The sequence below is a fragment of the Linepithema humile genome, chromosome 2 (genome assembly GCF_040581485.1).
Source record: "Linepithema humile isolate Giens D197 chromosome 2, Lhum_UNIL_v1.0, whole genome shotgun sequence".
In the NCBI taxonomy this organism is placed as follows: domain Eukaryota; kingdom Metazoa; phylum Arthropoda; class Insecta; order Hymenoptera; family Formicidae; genus Linepithema; species Linepithema humile.
The window spans coordinates 22,358,175-22,384,776 of NC_090129.1; the positions used below are offsets into that span (position 1 = coordinate 22,358,175).

Sequence of the window (26,602 nt, forward strand, 5' to 3'; positions counted from 1 at the left end):
GTTGGGGAATCAGAACAATTGTAAGAGAAGTGGAGCTGTCGTGGGACAGAAAGCTAAATGCTCAAATCCCGAGTTCAAATCCTGGTCAGCTTCGTAATTTTTTCCGGGTCTTTTATAGATTGTTTCCTGATTAATTTTACGAGTAGCTTACAATATCATATTGCATGTACAACGTATGTAATACACATACATATGTAATAGGGGAAGGTGGAGTAAGACGGACCGCGGGGTAAAATGGTCCATTTGCTAGATCTTATTAGTACGTACCTCTATCTGCTGGATAAACATAAAATTAATTTCCTTTTTGATGCTTTTTAACTGTTTAAAAATTACGTCATTATATCATAAGACTATCGTAAGTTATTTATAAAGAAACGTCAAATTCTTGCAAATAGATCTCGTGATCTAATTTCTTAGTATTACATTTTAAGTGACTAAGATTGCAAAACTTAAAATTTTTAAATTTTTCTACAAGTTCCATATTTCTGGTTATTTAGAAGTAATATTTCATCAGTTACATTTAAAAAATAATTTTGATACAGGTAAATAAAAATAAGATAATATTAATGTTGTTATGTGGGGTAAAATGGACCAATTTAAATGGGGTAAAACGGACCAATTTATATATTTGTTCTACTTATATTTTCTACTTATACTTTCTACTTATAGTTTTCTGCTTATATATTTGCTCTGATTTGAGAAATATTTTACATTTCATTTTTTTTTACTGGAAAAAGCTATGAAAAATAAAAAACGCACTGTTAAAAGTAGAAGAAACTTGAAATTTGAAAATAATGTCTCCAAATAAAAACAGATTTTATAATAATTATTTATTTTATTTACATGCTTTATTTTAAAATGTTATATTTAATGTTATATTTAATATAAACGTTAAAAATTATAAAGATTATAATTATTTTAAAGATTTGTGTGTATAATAAAATGATTAATGTTAAATTAATTTCTATTCTTATTCAAAAATATTTAATAAATAATATATAGTTTTGATTTTGAGTTAATCAGTTAAATTATTTCTTGATCCATATTATCTCGGCTTGGTCTGTTTTACCCCATGGGATGGTCCATTTTACCCCACCCATGGGGTAAAACGGACCAAAATTAAGTTTTTAAAAATCTTAATAATAATTCAAACTTTTGCAAATTTTTAAAATTTAACATTATAATCTTATAATAAACATTCTACAGTTTCTTCATGCTAAATTTCAGTTATTTTTTGTCATTAATATAAAAAATATAGCCATTTTCGCTTAGGGGGTCCGTCTTACCCCACCTTCCCCTACACATGTATGTAATACATATTGCTATTATACTTGCACACTAGCGGATCCTGATGTCGATAATGGGGTGGAGGGGGGTTTCGACAAAATTATTTAGTTTCATATTTTTCTTGGTTTCACGCTTAACGTTGCATCGCATCACTGCTAGACGCACATATAAACTATATGGTAGAGAGGCGTGTACAGAGACGGAGGAAGCAAGCGCGCAGAATGGAAGAACAGGCTCCTGAAAACTGAGAGGCTGAGAGTTTGATCAACAGGTGCCTCCGCGTCGATAGGCCTGCTTTAACATTTAATGCATTCTTTTTACCAAGATTTTTGAAACAGATCCAGCAAAATTGATTTCTTTTAACTTGGAAGGGGAAGTGGGGGGGGGGGGTAACCCCAGGATCCGCCAGTGTACTTACATCATTTAATAAAAATATAAATAGTACCATAAAAATGATAATTTATTCAACACACTCGATTCTTTGCAGTGGCTGCTAATATATTAATGACGCTTAAATTTCAATTAAGTTCAGGTTGCAAGATGTTGGACGTACCTGCACGTTACAAGCATATATTTTGAGGCCTCATAAATATAATTTATCTTTTATTTTGACAAAGTTTCTTATGCATAAAGTTTATTATGATAAATAGATATGGGTTAGTCTTTAAAAATAAATAAATTTGTTTTTGGCTACGTGAAACTTTTTCGGATGCAAGGCTAATTTCCTCAGAAATATTAACTTCATGCCCAAAGTATCAATTTGCCACCGGCTCTTTGTATTATACCTATCATATTGCACTGCCCCGTGTTTTATCCTTAACAATAAGCTATCAGGTCCAGCGTAGCGAAGAAATATCTAATATTTTTATCGCTTGTAAATAAACATTGATCTTTGAAATTGGAATAAATTGGAATATAAATAATTCCTCTATTTCATGTAACTTACGTACTAAAATCAAGATAAAACAGGTACGCGTAAGTAGTTGCATATCTTATTTGTCGAAACACAACTAATGAAATCACGATATGGTCATAAAGGATCTCCCTTTCAATCATAACGCGAATGGCAAGATATTACAACCATAGTATTAAACTATTTACCATAATATTAAATTATTTGAGTATCTGCGGAGATGATTTTCGATCGAGAGACAGCTCTGTTAAGGTAAATAGCCCAATCCAGCTTCGAGACTGATCGAGCTTTTTATACTCGACGCGTTACTGGTCTTCCTCGAGATTCGATTGTTCTCCCCCGCACCGAAAACCGCGGCGATCTCTGCGCTTTTTTTAATGGAGAGCGCTTCGTGATGTGCCGCGGGTCTGGCGCTACCACGGGAGGAATACTTCTTGTCCCGTTCCGCGCCACCGACGTAAACCAAACGGCCCTGGGTGTCCCTGGCGCTGACTACGAGGACTTTCTCGCTGCCGGACGACTGCTGAGATCTTCTCCCTGGGCTGAAGAGATCGTAATCTAAGGCCAAGTTATCCGAACTACCGCAATTCGGTGATGATCGAGTCTGCAGTGGAATTCGGTGCAAACGGATTTTAATGCAACCGTGATATTGGAATAAAATTAACGATGAACGAGGAAAATATTTTGATGACCTACCTTAAGAAAATCGGTGCTGCGCGACGAACTGTGACTACCGGTCATTCTCGAGCCTCTGATCCTCTCGGGGCTGTCCCCTCTGCTGAGCGTGCTCTCCGACGGCACGATCCCCTTCTGCCTGAGCTGCTCCAGTATAGTCGGCTGTATCGGCTTCCTCGCGCAATAACATTTATTGCTCTCCGAGCAACTATCGGTGTCACAGGCGCAAACGACCGTGTTTCCGGGTACAGGTGTGGCCGGAACTCTTCTGGACAACGAGCAATAACACTTGTCCGCCGACACACATGTGCAGGACTCGGAGTCGTAACTGCATTCGCTGCAGCTCACGTAACCGCTGCTGCTTCTGTTTGCAGTGGCACCCATGCTGCGACTCAGTCGTCTGCCTAGTAATATAATTTTATATTTAATATATAATAACATAACAAGATTTTGCAATATAATACTATATATATATATATACTTTTTTTTATTTATTTACTTATAGTTCAAGTGTAAAAAGAAATATTAAAATGTAATTACTATTTAGATTCAATTGATTGACTTGGAATTTTTAATACTTCTATACATACATGTATCGCTGTCTTCCGAGGTCGTGTGGCAAGGACCATTCTTACTCGCTCGCCACGAGGACTTTCGCCTACTGAGTCTACTCGCCAGTACTCGATTCCGATGATTATTCCTGACATCGCACGACGAGCTGCTGCCGAAGCTGTCGTTCAGCCTCCTCGCCGGGAATATCACAGAGGTGAATTCCGTGGGTCCACCCTTCAGCCTCGACACCGATCGCTTGATAGCTCTGCCAAGTAGACAAGATCGACGACTCGACCGCCGTCTCTGCGGTCTTCGACGTCTTCTCATGATACTGGCGGATCTCTGATACAATTCGTCCTGCGTCAGAGTCGCTGCCAGTTTCAGTAAGAATTCCTTGTAGAGCGGCTTCAGGTCGTTGAACGACATGCCTTCCGGATCTGAAATATTTAATTTATTACGTTTTAATCAAACTGCGCTCTACTCGATAGAAAAGGTAGACAAATTTATTTAAAAAAATCCTAAATTGCTCGTTACACAACTCAATATTATCTTCGATTACCTATGATAGCCGCCAAAATATCGTCAACGCTCGTCAAGCCCTCCTGATTCCTGAACTCGTCGAACAGTTCGGTGAATCCCAGTGGAGTGCCGTTTTTGATGTTATTAGGTCTGCGGGTGTTCCCGGTTGTCAGGAAGCTGCCTCTCCTCGGCAGCTCTACTCTCGTCATCAGATCTCCTCTGTCCACGTCTATGTCACTCTGCGATCTCTTCAGCGTGTTTTCCTGCAGAATCTTGTTCGCGTGCTGCGAATGACTGACGGGCGGCGCGCTGCCCGCTCTGCTCCTTCTTCTCACTCGCGGACGATTGTACTCCGGCATGTTCGGCGAGTAATCGGACTGTTCCTTCCGCAGCGGTTTGTCCATCGTGACGACTCTGCTGAGCCTCTTGCTGGAGTGCACCCTCTCTGGATTTCTCGAGCGCCTTTGCTGCTCCACCGCGCTCTCCTGATGCGGTAGATAATGCCCTCTGTTCTTCAAGTTCTTCGCGAAAAAGACGTCTTCCTGGCGGCTTTTCATCTGGCTGCTTCTGTTACTTTTGCTCGTGTAAGTGTCCTCCTCTCCGATACTCTGGATCTTGTCGGCGTCTTCAATGCGCGGGCTGTAATAGTTCTCCTTCTTCCTGCCGGCTTGCTCGTGAGCAGACTTCGTCTCGTTTCTTCTAGTCTTGTCGACCTTATCGTACACTAAGATTTCGTCAGTTTTGGAGCAGTACATTTGTCGTTCGCAAATGTCATTTCCAGCTTGACTCAAGTCGTACGATCCATAATCTTTTTCGTAAATGTCATCCTTCGGATTCGCCGGTTCCTTCTTCTGCTTGTACACCTTTTCGTACTTGTTCGACTGTCTCTCGTAAATTCTGCTCGCATCATTATCGCGAACGTTGTAAATCCTTTCGGCCTTACTATTCCTTTCGGACTCGATCTCGATACGCAAGGAGTTCTGGTCTTTAGCGGAGAACATCTTGTTCTTCGTATTTTGCAATTTCTCACTCCTCGACAATGCGACATTTCGATTGTTCTGCCCTTGATTGCTCTTCTCAGCCTTGCTGTTATCCCGTTGTCTTCTGCCGCGCGCTTCAAGGATGTCTTCCGCTTTTATGTCGGAATTTTTCTTCTTCCTACGCGGCATTTTTTGTAAACTAGGTTTTCCACCTTCGTCCTCGGTGACGGAGCTGCTCATTGAGCTCTTCTTGGTTCTGGGCGGTCTCACAGGATGCGGCGCGCTCGGTCTGGGTGGCGGAGGTAGCAAGCAGCTGATCCTGCTGCTGAGACTGGGCTCTCGGACGCTGGAAGCAACGGATGCCAAGCTGATGCAACCGACACCGTTCGCCTGACGAGGTCGCCGACGATTCGCATCCATGTCCGCGAGAAGAGCGCGATATAACGTGGCCGCGGCTGCCACGGCGTCCTCCTCGCATTCGCAAGCGAACGCGTGACACTCCAAAACCCTGGCAGCCCCGGGGCGTCGCATCACTACGGCGAAGATTGGAGGGTAGCACTCTGCCTCGCTTTTCAAGCCGCGCATTGTCCTAAAATTAAGAATTAATATTCTATCTGTGGAATCCCATTTCTTAATTCACCGTTGAATATGCATTTTAATTGAGAAATAAAATTTTCTAAAATGAATAATATAATTCTATTTTATAGAGAAGAAAAATTAATTACAGATTATTCAATTATTAAGATTTCTTCACATTTATTATATTTATTTTGTCAATTTCGAAGCTTTGCGTACAATTTACGCTGTCACTAAAAGTGGCTGTATTTAAAAAAAATGATAACTTTGTGGTTTATGTTTATTAGAATTTTTTTATTAGAGTCTCGAGATGTGTGAAATGCGCTTGGAAATTTTACAGTAATGTCACTCGCCTGTAGAGATCGGCATGTTTATCTTCCAGCGTCTGTCCTTGGTCCTGATCGCCAACTAAGGGTAGGAAGGCGTGATGCACGTCGCCCGATGGTATTTTCTTACATCGAAGCCTCAGGGCGCTCCAGACCGCTATTCTACGGAAGGGATTATTCTTCTCGCAGACGTCGCTCGTGCGGAACGTCAGTCCGCGTCTGGAGACTTCCAGTTCGGCCATTACGCACCCTTCCACGCGCTCCAACAACTGACGAAGGGGTTCCTGAAGACCTCGCACGCTCGCCACTCGCCCGCCGACCGGAGCAGCACCCATGTATTTGACCTACGCGAAAGCACGAAATATGTACTTTTATTTTCGTAAAAAAATGTATTCTAGCAGAGCAAGCAATTGAATATACCGCAATGCAATTAGTCTGACTGGAACATGTTATATTTTATAAGCATGAAACGATCAACGAGAATGACTATATACTTTGCATACAATTCTTTGCATTCTTTTTATTTGGGACAACATTGAAGAAGATTGACACGAGCAAAACTAGCGCTTGATAAAAAGTTTCAAGTTTCATTTCTTTTTTTTTTGCGTGGAAATCTGTTTTGCATGACGAGCAATTGAAAGACAAACAGGCGGGATCGTTGTATGAAAACTTTATCGCGCATTTTGCACACGATAAATTCTAAAACTAGTCCTGCTGAGCGAGGAATTTTGCCGCGTCACCGTTTTCATGTTCACTGCTTTAGTATCTATTTTATGAAATTTATATTAAATAAAATTCGAGTCATGTGTTTAATACGGGATGTCATTCTTCCGATGAAATAACGGATTTTATCTCTCTCTATATCATAATCGTGTGTAAAATACATATAACACTTCAAGTTACATGCAAAAAAGTATAAATTCCTCTCGTAGCATGCTGCGACATGGCGAATGCAATTTTACAATGCGCGGATCAATAGATTATCGAATTAATGCATTGAAATAATATTATTCCTCGAAAAATGCGTTCAATAAATGTATTTGTGATTAATATAAATTTTATTGATACAGTCAGTTGTAAGATTTTAGTCCGTAATATGTTACACGAATTTATTGCAAAATTTGTGATAGGAGAATGCGTCTAACAGGAGAATGTGAAAAAGACAAAAAAGTCAATGCCCGATCCAAGAAACACCTGCGAAGGTATGATCAATTGCCACGCCTAGGCAAGTTTTCTTGCCGGATGATGTAATCCTATCGATCGATCGGCAGCTTCTTTCGTTCCAGCTCCAATCAAAGTGCGCGAAGCGAGACGAAACAATGCGGCTGGGCCCGAAGCCCATAAAACAGGATACCGTGTCGGCGAAGGAATCCGCATACCGGCGCAACAACTGAAGGAGAATTTTTCAGCGCTCCGAATAGTTTGTAGAAGTCTGTCACGCTTCGCGGATCGTGAGCGGAATGAAAGTGACGATTAAAAATTCCGGATCGACGCCCCGGAGGAAAGTCGAAGGACTTCTCGCGTCCCTTCTTCTCGAATCGCGGCACGTCTGCGACGCAATGGCATTGTGATTTTGCAATACGCGGCTACGCATACCGAATGTAAAATAGATCATCAAATTTATGTATTGAAATACCTAAGGTATTCGCTCCTCGAGAAATCCATTAAATATGAGTGTTTTGTGGCTGATGTGATAGAAATACGATTAATATGATATGATCAGTCATTTGGTTTAATATACAGATTTATTGCAAAATTTTACTTTTACGATTTTGAAATTACACAAACTTTGTTGGTCATCTAAATAATATCTTTCTACATTGCAATTTCTTTATAATTAACGCGCGTTGTCAAAATGTTTATTTTGTCTATTAGATGTACTTTTATCGCTCATAATACCAATTAAAGCGATATTATCAGCTTAATACGCCAACTAATTAACACGGCAGACAAATTTAACGCCACCACCCGAAACCACCAAAGGGTTTGATACCATCTGAGAAGTTAGGTATAAGAAAACTGCAATATATAATTTGCTTTCTCTCTTGATTTTTAAAAACATTTATATTCTACTCCTTAGAAGATAATCGCGCGATTCTTTCCTTTCTAACGAGCAACCAGCTCGCTGGTAATTATACGTCGATCTCAATTTTATTTCTGACACGTAATCGCCGCGCACATCTTCAGGATGATTTACGGGTAATTCTTGAGGCAGAAAATGGATACCATTCAACGTGCTTCTTTTCTTAAAGCTTTTCGCCAAATCTCAAATCTCGTCTTGTCTCAATCACTTGAAAAATAAATTGAGTCGAATAAGATCGGTGAAAGACAGAACCGCGAAGTAATCAACGGATATATTTAATTATTCGATTAATCATGGAAGATAAAAGTACAGCTATATCAGATCATGTTTCTGCCTGACGGAAAAGCTGGGTCACTTGAGTAAAAATGTTTTTCGCATCTAACAATTCCCGCGTTTTATGTCCTCGCATAAACCTTTCATTAAATCCCGACGTTCTTTTCCGCAGAATTTCTTGACCGCTTTAATTTTGACGTTAAAATATCTGATTCAAGTGCACTTAAGGGTCACGTTCGTTGGCGAAGTAGGTGAGTCTCTCGTTGCGGTACTCGGGCGTCCCTCGAGAGTGGAACGGAACAGACCGCTCGGCCACGCCGATCTGTGCAATTTTTCAAGCGCGAGAAACGCACAATAGAATTAACATAAGTGAAAATTCGTGCGCACGTGTTCCCGCTGTGTGATACTCATGTTCCGAGTCCTCGGACATAAATCCGGTAACTCGGATAAAAAAAAAAAAAAAAGAAACAGCACGTACGGATCGCGAGTGCTCCACGTGCGTAATTATTTGTGTCATTACCGGCAAAATAGCGGCGGCACATTCACCGGGCGTTCCACTTTCGGCCTCCACCGTGGCGAACATCGCCTCGATGCGCGCCTGAACGGCGCTGTTCACCCTCTTCTGCTCCTCGGCGCCCGTGTTGTCGAGACTTCTCGGGATCACGGCGGACAGGCCGGCGTACCATCCCACCAACGTAGAGCTGCAGATCGATCTGAAATGATCAGAACTCACACTGAATGAGACGTCGAAGAGAAATTAATCTAGATGTCTGGATACGCGCCTTTCTTCGCGCCTGAAGGATTAACATTAAAGCGGCTTAATGAATGTAATCTCACCTGCAATCTTCGAACAGTGCGTCGATCTGGGCCTTGCTCCGCAGGGAGCATTCCGACGGCGGACCACCCAACCGAAACCCATCCTCGTAGCAGGATATTCCTAAGGTTGACATGCTTTCAGCCGGACGTTACGCAACCCGTTTGATATCCTCGCGAATTTCCTTGTCTATTGTGTTGCCCGCTGGCGTCATTCGTTCTGAAACGGAAACGCACATCATTACGATAATGTCCTCGAATCGGGAGAAGGTTATTGCAGTTGATGATATAATTGACGCTATTTTATTTGTCGCCGATCGTAATCTAAGAAAACGCGGATGTGACAAATTATTGTGTGTTTGCCGATCCGCGGGAAATCGCAACCTTGCGAGAGTCAGTTAAGGTTTCCGGAAAGACCTGAAAATTAATAATGTCAGAGAAAAAGGTGTTCTCGGGTCGGCGCAGAGTTCTCCGGCTTTCGACTGGTTTCCATGAATACTTATTACTGACGTCGCGGTGCGTTAAATTTATGCGAGTGCCGTGCGGTGCGTGTATAATTAAAATTGAATCGCGGACAGGATCGGCTTTTTAAGAAGATTTCAAATAATGGGAAATTCGAGGAATAGTTTGTCGACTCGCGACAGATAAAACATTTGATACATTTTCTCGCGTGTAACGCTGCGAATTATGCAGACGCTAATCTATCGATCAAGTGGTGAAAGCTTTTTTATACCTGCAGCATTAATATTTGACGTTAACAAATAAGCATAAATAAACATAAATTAGGCTGTTAAAGAGTGCTTCGTACTCTTGCTTTGCACTGATATCAAGGTCATTAGCCCGGGAGCGAGAAATCGTAAAACACCTCATAGAAACGGTTATTCGCGAGAACACGTAGAAAAATTGCGTGCTTATCTGCTGCTTCGGATTTCACCGGCAATTCGTGAAACTCTACGCATTTCTTCATTAAGGCGGTGATGCCTGCTGCGTTTTAAATAACGCTCGAGAAAAGGATTTCGTTGTTCAGTGAAGGAACTTGCAATCAATTCGCATTTCCGGAATTTCTTTAATCAGTAAGAGCACAATGCAAATAACATTTTCAACTAACGCGAATCTAACGAGATAGTCATCAAAAGAGAAATTTTATATTGGATTGAAAGTCGAAATAAAGATGTAAAGCCGGCTTCGCGTTCGTTCGACACAAATTAGCTGTCGCATCTTAAATTACGTTGTACGACTGCTCACAGTTATACTTTACAGTTATGGACCAACTGGTTCTGGCAGCAGATTGACCGCTTCCGAAAGGTGTTAATGTCGATTAACACCTTTCGGAACGAACTTGCACATATAAATTGGAATAACTGTCAACTGCGCATTTCTCTCATTAACCCGCGAGCGCGCGTTGACCCCATGTCGTCCGCGATCATCACATGACGAAAGCGATTGCCGAACATTGCCGCTATAATTACGATTCGTTACAGATGATCGGGGCAACGGTATCGCGGATACCTCGAAAACGGAGGCTGCCTTATGATAATCATCAATAATTATCAAGGTCACTTTAATCACATGTGATCAATCGGTGCAATTAAAACGGAAGTTTTTTCTTCGTAAACAATTTTTGGCATTGAATTTTTGTTTTGATACGCTGCAAGATGTCTAACGTTGCTGCCACCATTCAGCTGATTATGTTGCGAGACCGTTCACAAGGAAACTGCCTCCTTGCTCATCGCCTGAAGCCGACCCTGAATAATCACCATCGAGCTTCTTGGTGTCAGTGACCCAGTTTCGGCTTGCACGCTACCGTAATCACCACGCGGCACCGCAAATCTACTCGATCGACATTATTAACAGTCTATGACTGTGCAGCTTTTTGAAAAATTAACATTATGAGTGACTCGCAAAAATGCGAGATTTATTAGAGTCGCGATATTAGAAAAGGCGCGCTCTGAGAAACAGAACAACCGTAAGTGATAATTTAATCGCAACCGCACTGTTCATCGACAAGACGTGTTCATCCATTTCTCCCGAGAGCGGCTCCTTGTTTTCATAACTGTTGAAGCGTTCGCGACATATTTTAAGGCAACGGTATTAAGGTCGGCGTACAGATTACGGCATCACGTGTCAGTGCGTCGTCGAGGAGAGCTAGTCGATATACGCGCCGACTTTGAACGTGTGCACCGTTCAAGTTGCAATTACCAAGTTCACGGCTCGTTTCCCGCTCGCATCTGCTTTAATGGATATCGAGCCGGTCGATAATCACATGCAGATACACGTCTCTCAAGCAGCGTCACTTCGATCGGCGACGATTTATTTTCTTAACGGTTTTACAAGGCATATTGATTCCGAGTATTTTAGAAACTTTGCAATTATTGTGGCGGAAGATTTCATTATGCATGTTTATTTAAAGCGCACATTAGTTGACGCTAGAAATTCCGATATTCAATTACGGTGAAATTTCAATCAAGAACAATCTTTGTAATTTTGCTCCCTCACGCATATCGCGTTCTTATTGGTGTTTATTATCAGAATAAAATAGAAAATTGAAATCAAAATATATGAATTACAATGTATGAAGCTAATTCAAATTCTTTTACGGAATTCTATTATCACATGTTACAATTTAAATGTTTAGGATGACAAATTTATCTTTTGCGTTATAATAAACTTAAAGAAATACTTTTGGAAATACACTTACTTGTTGTTTATCGAGTGCTCCATGTGCTCCAAAATTAAATTCCAATTTTGGCACCACCAGTCTGACATAAATCGGTTTCAGTCGCTTGATATATTCGCACTGTCATATCACCGTCAGGTACTCGAAGAAATCTATCACGAGAATTCGTCGAACCGGAGTCATTCGCGAGAGCATGCTGCACCATGATGAGCTTCACTCATGATCGTTCGCCGATTCTCGTCCCGACGACCTTCCACGAGGATCCTCCTCTTCGCGACCGTCGACCTTGGCCGCGGCGAGTCGATCCGGATGACCGTCGACGTGAAACTGCCGGGGATGTTCCGCAGGAGAGGCTCGAGTTCTCTAGCTAGTGAGTCGGCGCCTCCGAGCCGTGGAACGAAGAGGAGGAGAGGGATGAAGATCGACGGAGAGAGAGGCCTTCTCCCGATCCGACTCGCGGCCGTCGTGAACGCGCCGGCTACTCTCTCGCAGGCCGTCCGGAAATCTCGTTCTAATAATGATATCACGCCAATAAACTAGATCGCGGCACGCCCACGACGTAGCACCTTTACCGGATAAGACGCTTTCTTCCCTCGTTATTACATCCGCTGTTACTTAAAAAGGACTTACGGTGAAATTTTTGCTCGCTGAAAGAGGCACTTAAATCATCCGAGTTCTCGCACTTTAAAATAATGAAATTATCTAATAAGAATGTAATAGTTTTGTTAGAAAGATTTTCTCTTCGTTAATTTTTATATCCGCTGTTTGTGATTTTATAAAAACTCTGACTTTGTCTTAATTGACTTTCTGTTAAAAAAAATTACTACCGTGTCGACAAAGAATATTTTCTTACATCTACGAGGTTTTACGGATTTTGTTTAATTTTACGAGGAAAAGTAAACAAAGCGAAGACTTTTTTGTTCTCCAGAACAATAAAAAATATTTCTTTATTTCGTGGCCTACATCTGAAAAAGATGTAGGCAACAGATTTTTAAACATTCCTGCATTTTTCTGATGAAATAAATTGATAATTAAAAGCGGAATTTCATATCTCACATACATCAGTTGACCGATATTCTCGTTTCGAGGTAGGTTGCCGAATGAAGAAGACCGGTAACATGGAAGAGGATTGGTCGAGAACGGAAGAGCGGGAGAGAAAAACAACAACCGAAATGATGGGCGGTCGGGTGGTCCATATAACGTCGGCGTCCCAATCTTCCGATTACCAATGGCATTGGCAGCCGGTGCGCTCGTTGCGTCGTAACCGGTAACGGTACCGCGCTTCGACGGCGGCGTTCACCGGACGGCCGCACCAATGTGAGAGTACTGTTATTTCAACTATGCAGACTGTTCGTTCTTTTACCATCTATTCTTCTTCGACAATCTCTTGGCTTTTACGTCTGTCGTTATTTTACAATTTGCTAAATTGCTATTTTAATTTGCTCTTATATTGAAAATCAGATAAACATTTTACATAATTTAAAGCATTAAATTGGAAGGAGTCGTTCTAAAAAATAAAAACTTTTCCCAAAAATGTATAAAATGTAACACTTTACAGATTTTCGAAACACATCCAATTTGGTGCTCGCGTTAACCCATCAATTTACTTTCTTTTATTTTTAGTAAGAGTTCAGAATTTTCTACATAAATTAATAAATAAATAATTGAATAAATTATATTTTTTTAATAATAGAAATTTACTGTTTTGTAACTTAATTTACTTTCGAAATAACGTGTTTAAAAAAACGGTATTGAATTTTTAAAGACAGTGAACAAGTGCGCGAGTTATAAGTTTATCAATTACAGCACAAATCGATGTAAATGAGCAAAGATTGATAAGAGCGTTCGAATAGAATCTTATGCCTCGTTACACATAATTTATGTCGCAATTTACTTTCGTTCGCGTATTGTTAGCCGCTGCAACGCCCGTGGATGAACACACCGCCATTAACTTATGGCTAATGGTGAGAAAGTCGAACTTTAGAGATGCCGCTTGCTTATGCCGTGCATTATCTTCGTTTCATCCGCATTACAAAATTGCAGGCTATTACTAAAGCGTTCGCGCAAGTAAGTTGGTATTAACGTATCGTGATGCTTTTTAATGTAAGACGCGTAATATATTAATCTCAATGCTGCAGATATTTTTTGCGCAATTAATTGTGTCATTAATAAAACATAGAAGAAATTCTAACTGTTCGCGGTGGACCGGCGTATCCTTCTCGACCAGAAAATTTATAAAATGTGCCACGAAGAACGTTTCCGTCAGGATCGATAGAGACCCGTTAGAGATAGACCTAACATAATAACCGTCGGTTTTATGCATCGCGCGATTACGGCCTGCGTTTCATAGGTATCGTCCGGTCAACGACAGGTGGCATATGCCTTGTAGCTGCAAAATGTTTTGCCTTAGCGGAAAGCCACGGCGGCTGCCAATTTCTCACAAAGGCAATCGTGCATCTGCCGTTCATCTCAAGATCGCTCGAATGCTGTACTTAAACTAGATATGTCCGATTAGACGACATGCCATCGTAATGCCGTTGCGCTGTTATAACAGTAATATATTTCGCAAAATCCAGTTTATTTCACTTGTTGATTTGTTCTGTCTGTCGACTGCGTCTTATTTCTTGTCATACATATGTATATTGCGAATCGGTATATTGAATCGATTAACCATTTATTAAGAGCAACAGAATATTGAACCGAGATCTGAGATCTTTACGACAAATGTAAATTAGTTTTTTTCTCAGATAAACGTTATTAAATTGCGTTTGAGTGGGGAATGTACATATCATGGTTCAATGTTCTTTAATCTTTCTGAGAATTAAATTTCAAGCTTCCGGTATGAAACCATTGGAAGTCTTCACTGTGATTACATAAGACTTTTAAAATTGCTTAAAAAGATTCATCTTTAGCGGAAGTATTGGCGACTCTCAATTTGTCACACAGGCAGGTTTCACAGCTGTTACTTCGTCTCTTCCCGGTGTTGAGTTCCGTGTTTAAATGCCGCTTCTCTGGTAACTGATTATACCGTTCTTAATTTACAATCGCACGTTATTTTTTTATATAGATATTACAAGTATGAATTTAAACATTTATAGCAAGAAATAATTTTACTATTAAAAATTTGCAAGAATTATTATTTTAATATATCATTACAGTTAGGATAAAAATATAAACATATTGAAGTATCAAATTATAAATTATTGTTTAAAAAAATAGGCATTTTTTCCAGATATATATAAAGAAATTTTACAAGTTTAAAGATATACAATAAATATAACAAATGTAGGCAGTCGACTTTAAAAGTCGCATTCTGACGTGCTTACCACGCATTGAAATCACCAAATATCCTCTCTCCGAATGATGTAGCTTCTGACATCTACCGACGAGCGCACCAAAGTATCACTTCTTCGTGGAAAGTAAATCAGGTCTCAGGTTGCTCGAACAAGGCCACTAGACATTTCGGGCACGACACAACTCGCATATTAATTCACTCGCTGTGCCATTACCATGCAACCGCCTTGACGACAAAATGGTCCTCTGTACTTTGCTTCGGTATTCATGTATTCCTCACCTCTTCTCTTACATTTGTTACGAATCTCTTCCCCCTCTGTAATCTTTTTTGCCGATACACCCTCCTATTCGTACACTGCTCTTACTCTGGATTTATAGCCGCCGCAGTCTGCGTGATGCAATTACACAGTCTGCTTCCTTCGAAAAGGAACGTTCGATGGATCCATTGTCACCGTCCAAGACAAACAGAAACTAAGAAATATAAGTTTGCAAAGATAACTGAGTATTAAATAATTTTTTTACACAAATAAATTAAAGTAAAATAACAACATCACATTTATTGTCAATTAATTATTATATTTTTGATGACAGATCTTTGCTGAACTACCAAGAATTTTTTTGGTTGGAAATGTATTTTTATAGTAACGTTATATAAGTACGTGTAAAGAAAATATATATAAACTGCATTCACGCGTGAAATATTTAGCGATTTCGTAGATAACCACAATTATAGGAATGACACTAGAAATTAATTGCTGCGCATAGCTAAGTATTACGTCAGCTACTTTGCTCGAGAAACTGCTATTCATTCGTTACACTGGCACCTTCCGTTAGGAATTAATTTTGCACGAGATATTAGTGTTTAATAATCGGTCAACGGGAGTTAAATGAATTATGCCGACGCAATATGCGGTATGGACAGATTATTAAAAACTAATTTCATCTCTGACCCGATTTCTTTACGCGCGTACGCTCGTAGTCGAGTGTAAGCGACTAACTGTAAATTGCGGAACTACCTTCTAACTGTAATTCGAGCTTTTAGTTCGAGCTCGCGAAAGGCTATATTACGTTATCGTAGGAATTTAAGAATGTTAAGGTCGCATACTGATTCGTAATCAACAACCGTGAAGGCCGTTGAGTACAATATCGCCTGATATTAAAATTTGCAATGTATTAATCGTAAAATTTCGTAGTAGCATCATTATGTCTATTTCTTATCCATAAAAAAACTTATGTATCTAAAATATATTATTTGTTCCTGTGAAAATAAAAATGAAGTAAAATTTTTAAAAATTTAAATAACGTTGATTTCTATTTGCAGGATAAGTAGGAGTAATTTAAACGAGTTGATGCAAGGAATCGGTATAAAATATTAAGGGGCTTATTTTGTACAGTTAATGATATTTATTTGTTGCGATAAAACGCGTGTACAATATATTCACATGCGTATTTCTCTTTATAACATTAATCTAGGTATGCGCACACGCGGAAATCAGCCAGCAGTGTAATTACGCGCACTTTCGTCGCGAAGGAAAAAGCGCGTCCCCGCGCGGCTTGCGCAACGCGTCGCGTATTTTCGCATTTTCTCCCGAGACGGGAGAATAATCTATCCTCATTCCTCGCCAGTTGCCGGGGCGTTCCGCGTGTGCGTATCGTACCGTGTTACATGTGGAAACTATATGCAGTTATAAATGTAATGAGTCTTCTTTCGCATTCTCGATGGCACGTTCCTATCAGTGCTCGTCTCAGACGCGAGGATTAATAATTAATGAACAGGCGCAATCTCCAGCCTTTAAATAGACTGTCGCGTTCCTGGATGCACTCACGGTCACATACGTATACGCATACACACTAATTATAGAATATTGATTATCGTATCGATGAAGCGATGACTTGTGCCTTACTGCACGAAGAAACTATGCAATTTTTCCATGTCGCTGTGAAAAGTTGCAAGGTCGTGGAGTAGCGCACCGGCATCCGGATGCCATTAGCATTCCTTCGAGAATGCGTTTCGTCCCCCTTATCTTGCACCGTTCTTCCGGCGGTTGTTGTACTCGCGCATCGGTTACCAACCGGCGGAAGGGCGATAAGAAGCGAAGAGAGGAACGAGAGAGGCACTATTCTCGGACACGCGCTTGTACCGCTATGCGTGTCCTCTTACGCGATCGACTGGTAACGTGGCTTGTCACGTATTTTAAAGCCTAGACACAATGAAGTATATGAGTAATATGCAATTACGGACAACAATGCAAATGTAACACAAAAAAATCGTCATAATTAAAATAGTTATTTTAAATCTATCAATTGTCGCCGATATGGTTAAATTACTCTCTCTCTCTCTCTCTCTCTCTCTTTTTGATTTCTTGTACTTATACGTTCTTCATTGTGACTTTTAAGTCAGCCCCAAATCAGCTCATTTACCAAATGATAAGTGTAAGTGGGTTTCAATATATTACCACACACATGTTTAGTACAATGTTACATTGGGTCAGTTTAATAATATTTGGCATACGAACGTATCTAGAACCGACTTTATGGAAGACGATTGATGATTGTCCGAAGATACAGAGCGATTAAATCGAAAGATATATAGTTACGATATATATCTAGCGCTATAATTATACCTACGATACTGTTCGTAGCCTTTAAGCTATTTATAGCGCCGCTTATTATATTCTATTTATAATTTACAATTACAAATTGTAAGTCGCCAGCCGTCTCTCTCGTAAGACGTTTTATTATCCTACATGTATATAAGTACACAATGGCTGTATCCTGGCGAGAAAACGCTAGAATGAGCGGGCTTGGAAGAACCCGTTGGTATATTATTACATTCCCAACTCGGTGGAAAGTTCAAGAGCGTAAAACTTTTTAGTTCTATTTAAGAAATTATTAACTATCCTTGAAAAAGAAATTACATGATCCTCTTTGTACAATACGACAGGGGAGAAAACGTACAATATAATGAGAAATTTTTCACTATCTTATCCTTTTCATTTTAACAAGCTAAATCTTCTTGCCATGTGGCGAACAGACAAATTAACTTTAATGTTCTTTCACCGACGCATTTCCTTTCTTTTTTTTTTTTGGAAAATTTGTCACGGTCTAATAATGCAGTAATTTTTTACATGGACACAATATTGCACACTTTCCACACTTTCATGAAGAACGTCTAAGTTTTAAATTCAACTTTCGACTCGTTTCGGAAATAATAGACTTCGTCGAAAAGCCCTTTTATTGCGCGGAAAGAGCGCGCGCGCGCGCGCGCTCTGCTTAAGGTACCAATCAAGGCGATTTGCATTTCACCGGTTGTTTGTTGCAATCCTGAAACTAGAGTATCGCGTACGACGGTTGCGGTTAACCCTGAAAATTACACGGGGGAACGGAATGTGGCCGACGACGACGACGACGACGAGGAGGTTCGCGTGCATAGTGCATATAATGCAGCGTATGCACCGTAAGTGAAATAATGCGTCTCGTGTCCGGGCAACCGTAATATTCGACATCGAAATTCGCCTTAGGATTGTACTGTTAATCTATACGGGAAGTCCGTCGTTACAGAAAAAAAAATATCAGTAAAACATTCTGCATTCTATGAGTCAGAGAATGTTTTGCTGGGATCTTAATAAAATAAAGATTTCGTTTGCGTTTCGCAAAAGATTCATAATTAATTAAATGTATCTTTCCTCGTCTTTTTCCTTATATTTCGCAAGAATCGAGACATCGCCCGATGTTTATTGCGCAACCAAATGGCATGTTTAATTAATTATTTTTGTGACTGACTTACTTGGTAAATATACATGTATAGATATGATGTATCTGTATTCGTATTGGACACTCGCGTACGTGTTGCGGTCGGCTCATCAATATTTTACATTCACTTTCTACTTCAGTAACAGTAGCTGCAGCGATATAATGCTAGCCATAATCAATGTACATTTTTATCAGGCGTCTCAAAATTGACTGAGTGCCTGGGAAGAGCGCAGTAAAAAAAAAACCGAGGGAATTACGATATCGCGTAGCAGCCTTGGCGCGGAAACAACGTGGTAACGAAAGTCAGGTGACTAATAAAGTGTGTATCCTTCGTGTGCACAACTTGCATGCGCGATAATGATCAGTGGCGTGGAGTTCTTTTTTTCTTCTTCCATGCGACTGTCGCATTTGCCTTAAACATTTCTTTTTTTTTTACGATCGGATAATCAATCGACAGGTTTTTAATCTTCGCTATTTAATAGCTCATTAAATAGTTGATGAATGACTTGTGACTCTATTTTTCTGATAAAAAGATCCTAGAAGAGAATTATTTTAGAAAAAATACCGTCTGCTATTTCTTGATTTGCATAATGCTTCCGCCGCTAGCGATGACGCATTAACGATGCTTACGTATCGCTGCAACTTTCTGCTCGGAAACACGTGCGTCAATTAAACAGCGATGTCACCTTTTATAAACATTTCGCCGTTTATAATTCTAAAAGTGTGTACGAATTGCTTTGCATATTATTTTTCCACTCGAATGCTAATTTGGAACGACAAAAGTGTGTCGACTGCGTAACGCCATCGTTGAAGGTGCACAAATAATTTGCATAAGATTAATGCTATTTTTGCCACTTATATCAATCATAAAATGTGAATATTTATTTTTAATATGGATTCTCGAAATTTTGAAAAGGTTACAAATGCCAAATTATGTGCAATTTTTCTCGCCAATATTCCCTTTAATAGCTCTCTGCGTAACGCCTACCATTATGCCGTTCGGAGAAATTCGTGGCGAAAGGCGAAACCTTCTTTTATCGTTCATAATCGACGCGCTCGATGACGTGCCGATCGAAGGAGAAACGCTTCTCTGCACAGCATTTGAATGCTATGTCCGACTTATGTAATGATGAATAATTATTCTTACGTAGAGATCCTCTGATCACTATTCACCGTACACTAATATGCGCATAAATCATTTATGATCTTCGCGGCTTATCTTACACACAAAGTCTTTACTTTTATTTCTAGCAATATTAAAAATTTTGAATATTTAAACTACAATAAAACTGGTGTTAGAGTTTCATCGGTGACATTGAAAAGAATTGACGCATTATGCAACTGCATTATAGCGATTAAAGCGAAAGTGTTAATTATAGCGCTGAGCGATTAAGATCTTCATCTTTGTGATCATCGTCAGCACTGACTCACTGACGTGAGCACGAAAGCATCCCGTCGCATCAAGTATTTTTAATCGATGAGCGCATTTGCGCCACTATCATTTGCGGAATTAATGTCTTTTAAAATATAGTGCGATCAACGCTTAAAAACACATTTTATTACTGCAAACACGTCGGCAATTTATTTCGACTTTTAAAATGTCGGGAATAATTCTATTGACAATAATAAGAACAAGCTGTTTGATCACGCGATAATTAGAATGCACGAGGTGTGGACTTTTAAGTCAACCGATTTAACATCGGTATCAGCGAGGCCGCGATTCTTTTTGCGCTTAAGCTTTTACTTACGACGTTAGTGTTAATGTGCCACGATAAAACTCCGGCAAGCGTGTGGCCGCAAAGTGTCACAAACAAGGACACTTTTCTCGGTCGATGTGACATATGTGACGTATGCAGATATCGATGCTTCTAATCCGACTTTATGCGCAAGATATCACTTGACTTGCATTTTGTTATAAATTATTCAGATGTTTTACATATAATTTCAGATTATTTCGTTAAATTGGTGTTATTTACAAAATAAAATGTTTCATTTAATTAAATGAAAGTTAAAACGATTGAAAAGATCTTTCAGTATTCAAGACGTTGAATGTAGTCAAGGAAATAACTTTCAATGCCGGCGAGATTAAAATTTTTTTGCAAAGCTTCCGACTCGTTTTCACAGAGGAAATATTCCGCAGCTATCTTTGCTCCATGCTTCGCGCCTTCATCTAATGAGCATCAGAGAGTACAACTGTCTTCTTTGCAAGGCGACAATAATTACCTAATTAGTTAGCTTGTTTTGCGACAGGAAGGTCGTTACGTTTCTCAGGACGTTATGTCATCGTGTGATCTAAAGTATTTCACTAATTCTACGTTTTTACGTCGAACGCTAATGCGATTAAAAAAAATAGTAAATACAATATCTAGTCGGAATTAAACCAAGTAATCAGATTTAAAAAGTATCAAAGTATCAAGTCTTTCGTGTTTGGAATCAATATTTTTGCTCGATTAATTAAAAGAAGCAAAACATACCTGTGTTGTAATACCGTAAGGTAAAGCTTGCTACGCAGAGTCGGAATTGCGACGTTTCGCAATACAATCTTTTTCTACGGTGACGGAACGTAAAATCGCTCGTTACTGCAGCGGCGGTGTCACGCTTGGAAAAGTAAACTGCAAGAAGATGTTTGTTAATCCACGCAGAGTTACTCTTGCGTCAACGCGATCAACCGGAAAAAGTGAGACTCATTTCGAGCAATCTTCAACCCAGCAACATCACCGGTGAACAAAAGAAAAGAGAGAAATTCACGAATTATTAATCCTTTGCAATGTTATAATTATCGATAAATTGCCTGTTTATAGCGTTTAAATTCAGTAATGGAAGGAAATTAGCAAGTCGTAATTAGCGTTCGAAATATCGATCAAGATATCGGATAAACAGCATGCATTTAATTAGATATATTTATATATATCAATCCGACGCCAAGGCCGCGAGAAACGCTTCACTTTTCAAAATAAAGTACTTCTTTCTGTGAAAAATATCTAAAAACCACTGTGGATTATATAGAAAGCTGTCACTGAAGAAGCCTGTTTCAGACGATGATTCTAACGGGGCCTCGGCCTGGGCAGCGGTTGCATCTGCTGCTGCTGCTGCTGCTGTTGCTGTTGCTGCTGCTGCTGCTGTTGTTGATGATGATGAGCGTATCCACCTCTTGAATTCGGTAGCTGCGTCCGTTCCGGAGTGTCGTTGAGATTCAGTCCGGCGACCAGCTGAGCAATCTCGCGATCCTTCTTCTCTTCCTTCGGCAGCGCGTTGCCGTTCTGCGCGCTGAAGCCGAGAGACGCCAGGCTGCCGTGACTTCTGCTCCGGTGTTCCGCTCGGATGCTGTAAGAAAAGGCTCTCTCGTTCAGATGGCCCTTCCGCCGATATATGCCGGTGCCGAAGCGGGACTCGTTCTCCGGACTGTCCGCCTGCCGAGCGACTTCCGGCGCGGTAAGATCGGCGTGCGAAGCAGCTAGTCTCCTGGACGTGCTTAAGGTGGAAGTGTCCGCTTCCGGGTGTCTCCTGCCCCTATTTCCGGCGGTGCCGTACGTGGCCGCCGGATACATAGCCGCCGGTGCTGCGGACGGCGGCACCACCGGCAGAGGAGCGTAAACCGGGACGATGGGCGCAGCCGCCGGGATAGGCCTCAGGCGTGGATGATGATGACTCTTCCGCGGCAGAGTTGCGGCTGGTACCAAGAGCACCGGCGCCGGTCTAGCCAACGTACCGGCGACGGATCGACTGCTGGGTGGCAGCGGATGGGGGTGGTAATGCTGCTGCCTGATGGGGTGACCGAGGGTGTGGTGCCCGTGGCCGTTGGTGTACACGCCTTGATGAAGCTGATGATGAAGGAGCTGCTGCTGCTGATGCTGCTGCAGCGCGTCTTCGTGCAGCGAGCGAGACTTAATTTTTTTCAGCTTCTTGTTGGCTTTCCGTCGCGCGGAGGATTCTTCCAACAGCAGTGGTTGAGCGGGAGGGGGCGGCGGTGGCGGCGGCGGCGGTGGGGCGACCAGTTGGCGCGGTCTAGAGCCCTTGGTACTTCTCAAGGTGCCCTGTTCCTGATAAACACCGTCGACTTCGTCGCGACCTCTCGCCCATACTTTGTGATTTTCGTCGCCGTTGTACAAGCTGAGGTCGTCGGTCGACGTCGCGTCCAGGCGGGTCGCTTGAGGGCTGTCCAGAGTGGTGCTGGAACCGCCTAGAGTGTGATATAAACTGTTGTTCGAGTGATGACCCGTCGTTGCTCCGTTCATCGTCGCCGTCGACGGCTCCAGGCCTTTCGCGTAGCTGCTGTCGGCGTAAGCGTGGAAGCAACATCTCACCAGGGCGTTGGCCGCCATGTCACGCTTGCAGATGAACGCGTGACACTCGAGGACCTTGATGCCGGTCGTTCTTCGCAGCACGGCGGCGAACAAGGGCGGATGATTGGCGCTGGGTGTGCGCGCGAACGGCGAGTCCAACGGCAGAAACCGCGTGTTGGACGCGTCGCCGTTTCCACCCTTGACATGCCGCACCGCGGCGCAGTAATGCAGTGCCTCGATCGGGAAGAATCGCGTGACCTTCTTACGATGCTCGTCGACGTTCTCCAGCAGCAGGCCGTTGCTCCAGACGCTTAGCCAGGAGTCGATGCCGCGCGCGCCGAGCGCGCCCTGCTCGGGATAGAGTTCTCTCAGAGGCTCCTGAACGCCCAAGAGTCCTTCCTTGCTCGCGTGAGGTACCGAACTGCCCAGGTAGAGCACTCTACACCGGCAGTACGGCGTCGCCGTGTCCTGATTAGCTCCCCTCATTTTCTTTTTACTCGAGCCGCGACTAACGTGTCGATCGGATTTAATCTGAATTTCGCGATGCAGCTTAGAGATCACGCGCGCAATTAAGATCCGTACACGTTAAAAGATGGAAATAATATTTCATTATCGCGTGGAAAACTATCTCCGATTGTAGAAGGTAAAGTTTCACACGGGATTTAAACAGTCGTTTAAATCCGGCGACTGTGATAATTCTATCAGTCGGTTTCTCAAACGAAACGCGCACAGGACGCTCGATGATCCAGAACTGAAAGTGAGGAAACTTTTCGGAGAATTCAATGCCTGTGATACGTAAGGTACGTCGCTCCCACGGCGTGCGTCGAACTCCCCAATGGCAACAGCGACATCCGTGAATGCGGATCTTCCTGGACGTTAATTAGCAACCGGCAAATCGCTTCCCACGCGCATTGTTGGACCGCGGACGTGACTCAGGAGCCCATTGAGAGGTACGCGCGACACGTTCGCAGTGGCGAACGATACGGGACTCCGCCCGGTAAAGACACTCACAGGAGGGTTACGCAGTCACTGCTTTCCAAAGGCAAGCGGAGGCGGCGTGTATATCTCCGCGTGCGCTCGTCGTCGCGGCTGAGATGTTGCAAAATACGTGCGCGCGGCAAGAGGCGAGAGGAACTCAGCGGCGCGGATATTTCGCAGCAGCTGTAGCCGCTCGCTCGAGATCGCGTCAGACCATTATGGCCGCCTTCTTCTGGATTCCCCTCCCTCACTCCGTGTCGGGCCCCGCTTTACTCGTTCTGTTTCTCTCTGTTTCTCCCTCGCCGTCTCGGCCTCCCTCTCCGTCGCTCCTTCGCTTTCTTTCCCTTCGTGCCTCTTCCCCCTATCGCACCCCCCGTCCCCGTTCTCCGTCTCCGTCGCTTCCTTTCAGTTCACTCTAGACTTCTCTATCCCGCCTCCTACCTGAAACCCGGGGGCCTCACTGGTATGCAGCGCAGTGGCGTCGAACGTTGTCGGGGTCCCTCACTGATGTACCTCCACGTGTGGCCGCTGTCACACGTATACACCCACACTCGGCACAGGTACACTCGCGACCAGATAGATGAAAACACCCCCCCCGAGAATGACGAGTGGAGGAAATGACCGCGCGATGCCCGGCGGTGGCAAAATTAACGAATATTTCGACAAGTTGTGTGTTGGTGTTTGCGGAATCCAGAGGCGCGGCCGCAGGCGTCAGCCACGCGAACCACCGTGCCAACACCGGTGAGCCTCATCGGAGCCTCTCCCGCGGAGACGATGAAAATGGCGGAGGCTGCTATTTCGTTCGAACGCCGATCCGACGTTCGCCGAACGATCGACGTTTCGCGAATGTAGAGTAATGACTCCGGAAAACAGCCACGTGGAACGTGGAACGGGCTTCAGGAACGACACTGACGCATCGCCGTGCGCTGTGTAAGCGGAGCCGCTCTCTGTACACGCGCACACACACACACCCACGCGCCGCACGCATACACGCACGGGCGGTCTCGAGCGGAACGGCGAGCCACTATCTGCCAGTACGTTCGTTTTCTCACTGAGACCTGGTTGAAGCCGTGAGACTCGGCGACTGAGTCCCACTCCGGCTCTGCTGCCAGACCCCACTTCTCCGGCTTTTCATCGTTGGGTCACTCCTTGGACTCCGATCGTGTCACCGTACCTACCTTCTCCTCGACGGCGGGCACACCGTCGTTCGCGGGGTGGCGGAAATTGTGCCGAGGGAAGCGGACATTCCTCGGCTCGGTTTTATGTAGGCGCGCTAATGGCGTTTCCCCTTTCTTGCGGATGACGCAACGCTGTTTTGCTGTTAACAGTAATTAGTACTTTGACTCGAGGTGACATTTCAGTTTGCAGGAATCCCGTACGCATCAGGATGTCGCGAGACAGCTGAGTTTTTAGCATCTACAAACGTTAACATCACAATCGGACAGCGTAAACTTACAATTATTGATGCAAAGTCAAATTGTAATACAAAATATATTGATTTCTAATTAAGGACAATATAACTTTTTACACATTTTTGTATAACACGCATACTTTCGCACTTATCAGAGATGCCTGCAGAGTCGAGCATCTGGCGGCGTGTGATGTGTAAGCCCGTGCATGCCGAGTTGCCCTTTATAGGTCAGAGATTGCGCAGGTACCTGTGAATAAGAATTTATGCACTTTTCTCACACATAAACTGCAGGAAGTGAACGATTTTCTTTTGACAAAAGAGAGGATTCGAGGTCTCGAGGTCGCTCTTCATATAAATGCAGAACATGGTTGCGAAGGTGAAATCACGAATTTGTTGCGTAACCACAGTGAAATATCTGTCGGGCCTGACGAACAGATAGAAGGGTCTTTTCTGAAGGACCAATTAGCTTTGTCTGCTGTTTGACACAGAGAGAGATTTTAACACGGATTTTCTTCATAATTAAATACATGCAAAGATTTAAATTCTCGTGCAAAATTATATAATTTTCACTTTTCTAAAGTAATTGAAATTACAATATAATTTTTGCAATTAATTATAGCGTAAAGATATATTTCCCGTACGTAAGAGTATAAAATTTCACTTCGATACGTGTCTCATTTTCTTATCGCGTTTTTTGTGCCGATGCATAAGCTGTAGTTCCGCGAGAACGACATATTTTCCCGCTCGTTGTCGCCGCATAGAAATGAAACGACAATGATATCATTGATGGCTTTTCCATGCAATTAACCGCGAGCTGCACCGGCAGGAAGACGAGAAAATACGGTAGCAGGTTCGTGTCGTGAGCGTGAAATCGCAGAGACGCGGAATCAGGGTCGCGTGACCGGGACCCTGACCGTGGTCCAATGTCGGCATTTTTCAGTGGGAATTCTTCGCGAATCCTTTCGCACAGCTGACACATTTAGAAGCAGGGCGAATACGGCAGAGTCATTTCCGTTCGACATGAAATATACGAATTAAGCGGAGTTACTGTTGCGTGTAACTGTATCACAATTTTATGGCGATCAAAATGAAAACTTGACGTCCACAATTTCTAGTCGTCCAGATTTTATGCTTCGCGTCTTCAAAATATACTTGTTAGACATTTTATCATGAAAAAATGTAAATTTCCAAGATAAGTTTCAGAATGGA

The 26,602-nt window shown here is 42.4% G+C and overlaps 2 protein-coding genes across 3 annotated transcripts; both read right to left on the reverse strand.

The window, feature by feature from the left end:
* Positions 1-1,216: 1,216 nt before the first annotated feature.
* Positions 1,217-12,017, reverse strand: LOC105670764 (uncharacterized). 2 transcript variants are annotated; one of them, XM_012364468.2, is made up of 8 exons: positions 11,696-12,016; positions 9,022-9,217; positions 8,705-8,897; positions 5,856-6,172; positions 3,987-5,515; positions 3,466-3,864; positions 2,897-3,279; positions 1,217-2,804 (listed from the first exon to the last, which is right to left on the reverse strand). In XM_012364468.2, the coding sequence occupies exons 2-8, from the start codon at positions 9,132-9,134 to the stop codon at positions 2,448-2,450; spliced, it is 3,291 nt and encodes a 1,096-aa protein (XP_012219891.1). In that variant the 5' UTR covers positions 9,135-9,217; positions 11,696-12,016; the 3' UTR covers positions 1,217-2,447. The 2 variants fall into 2 exon arrangements, with proteins under 2 accessions (XP_012219891.1, XP_067206843.1); XM_067350742.1 differs by having other exon boundaries at positions 2,469-2,742; positions 11,696-12,017.
* A 4,332-nt stretch (positions 12,018-16,349) lies between these two features.
* LOC105670796 (uncharacterized) lies at positions 16,350-25,053 on the reverse strand. The gene has a single exon (XM_012364513.2). It carries the CDS (start codon positions 23,488-23,490, stop codon positions 21,766-21,768), a length of 1,725 nt encoding a protein of 574 aa, XP_012219936.1. The 5' UTR covers positions 23,491-25,053; the 3' UTR covers positions 16,350-21,765.
* Between the last annotated feature and the right edge of the window lie 1,549 nt (positions 25,054-26,602).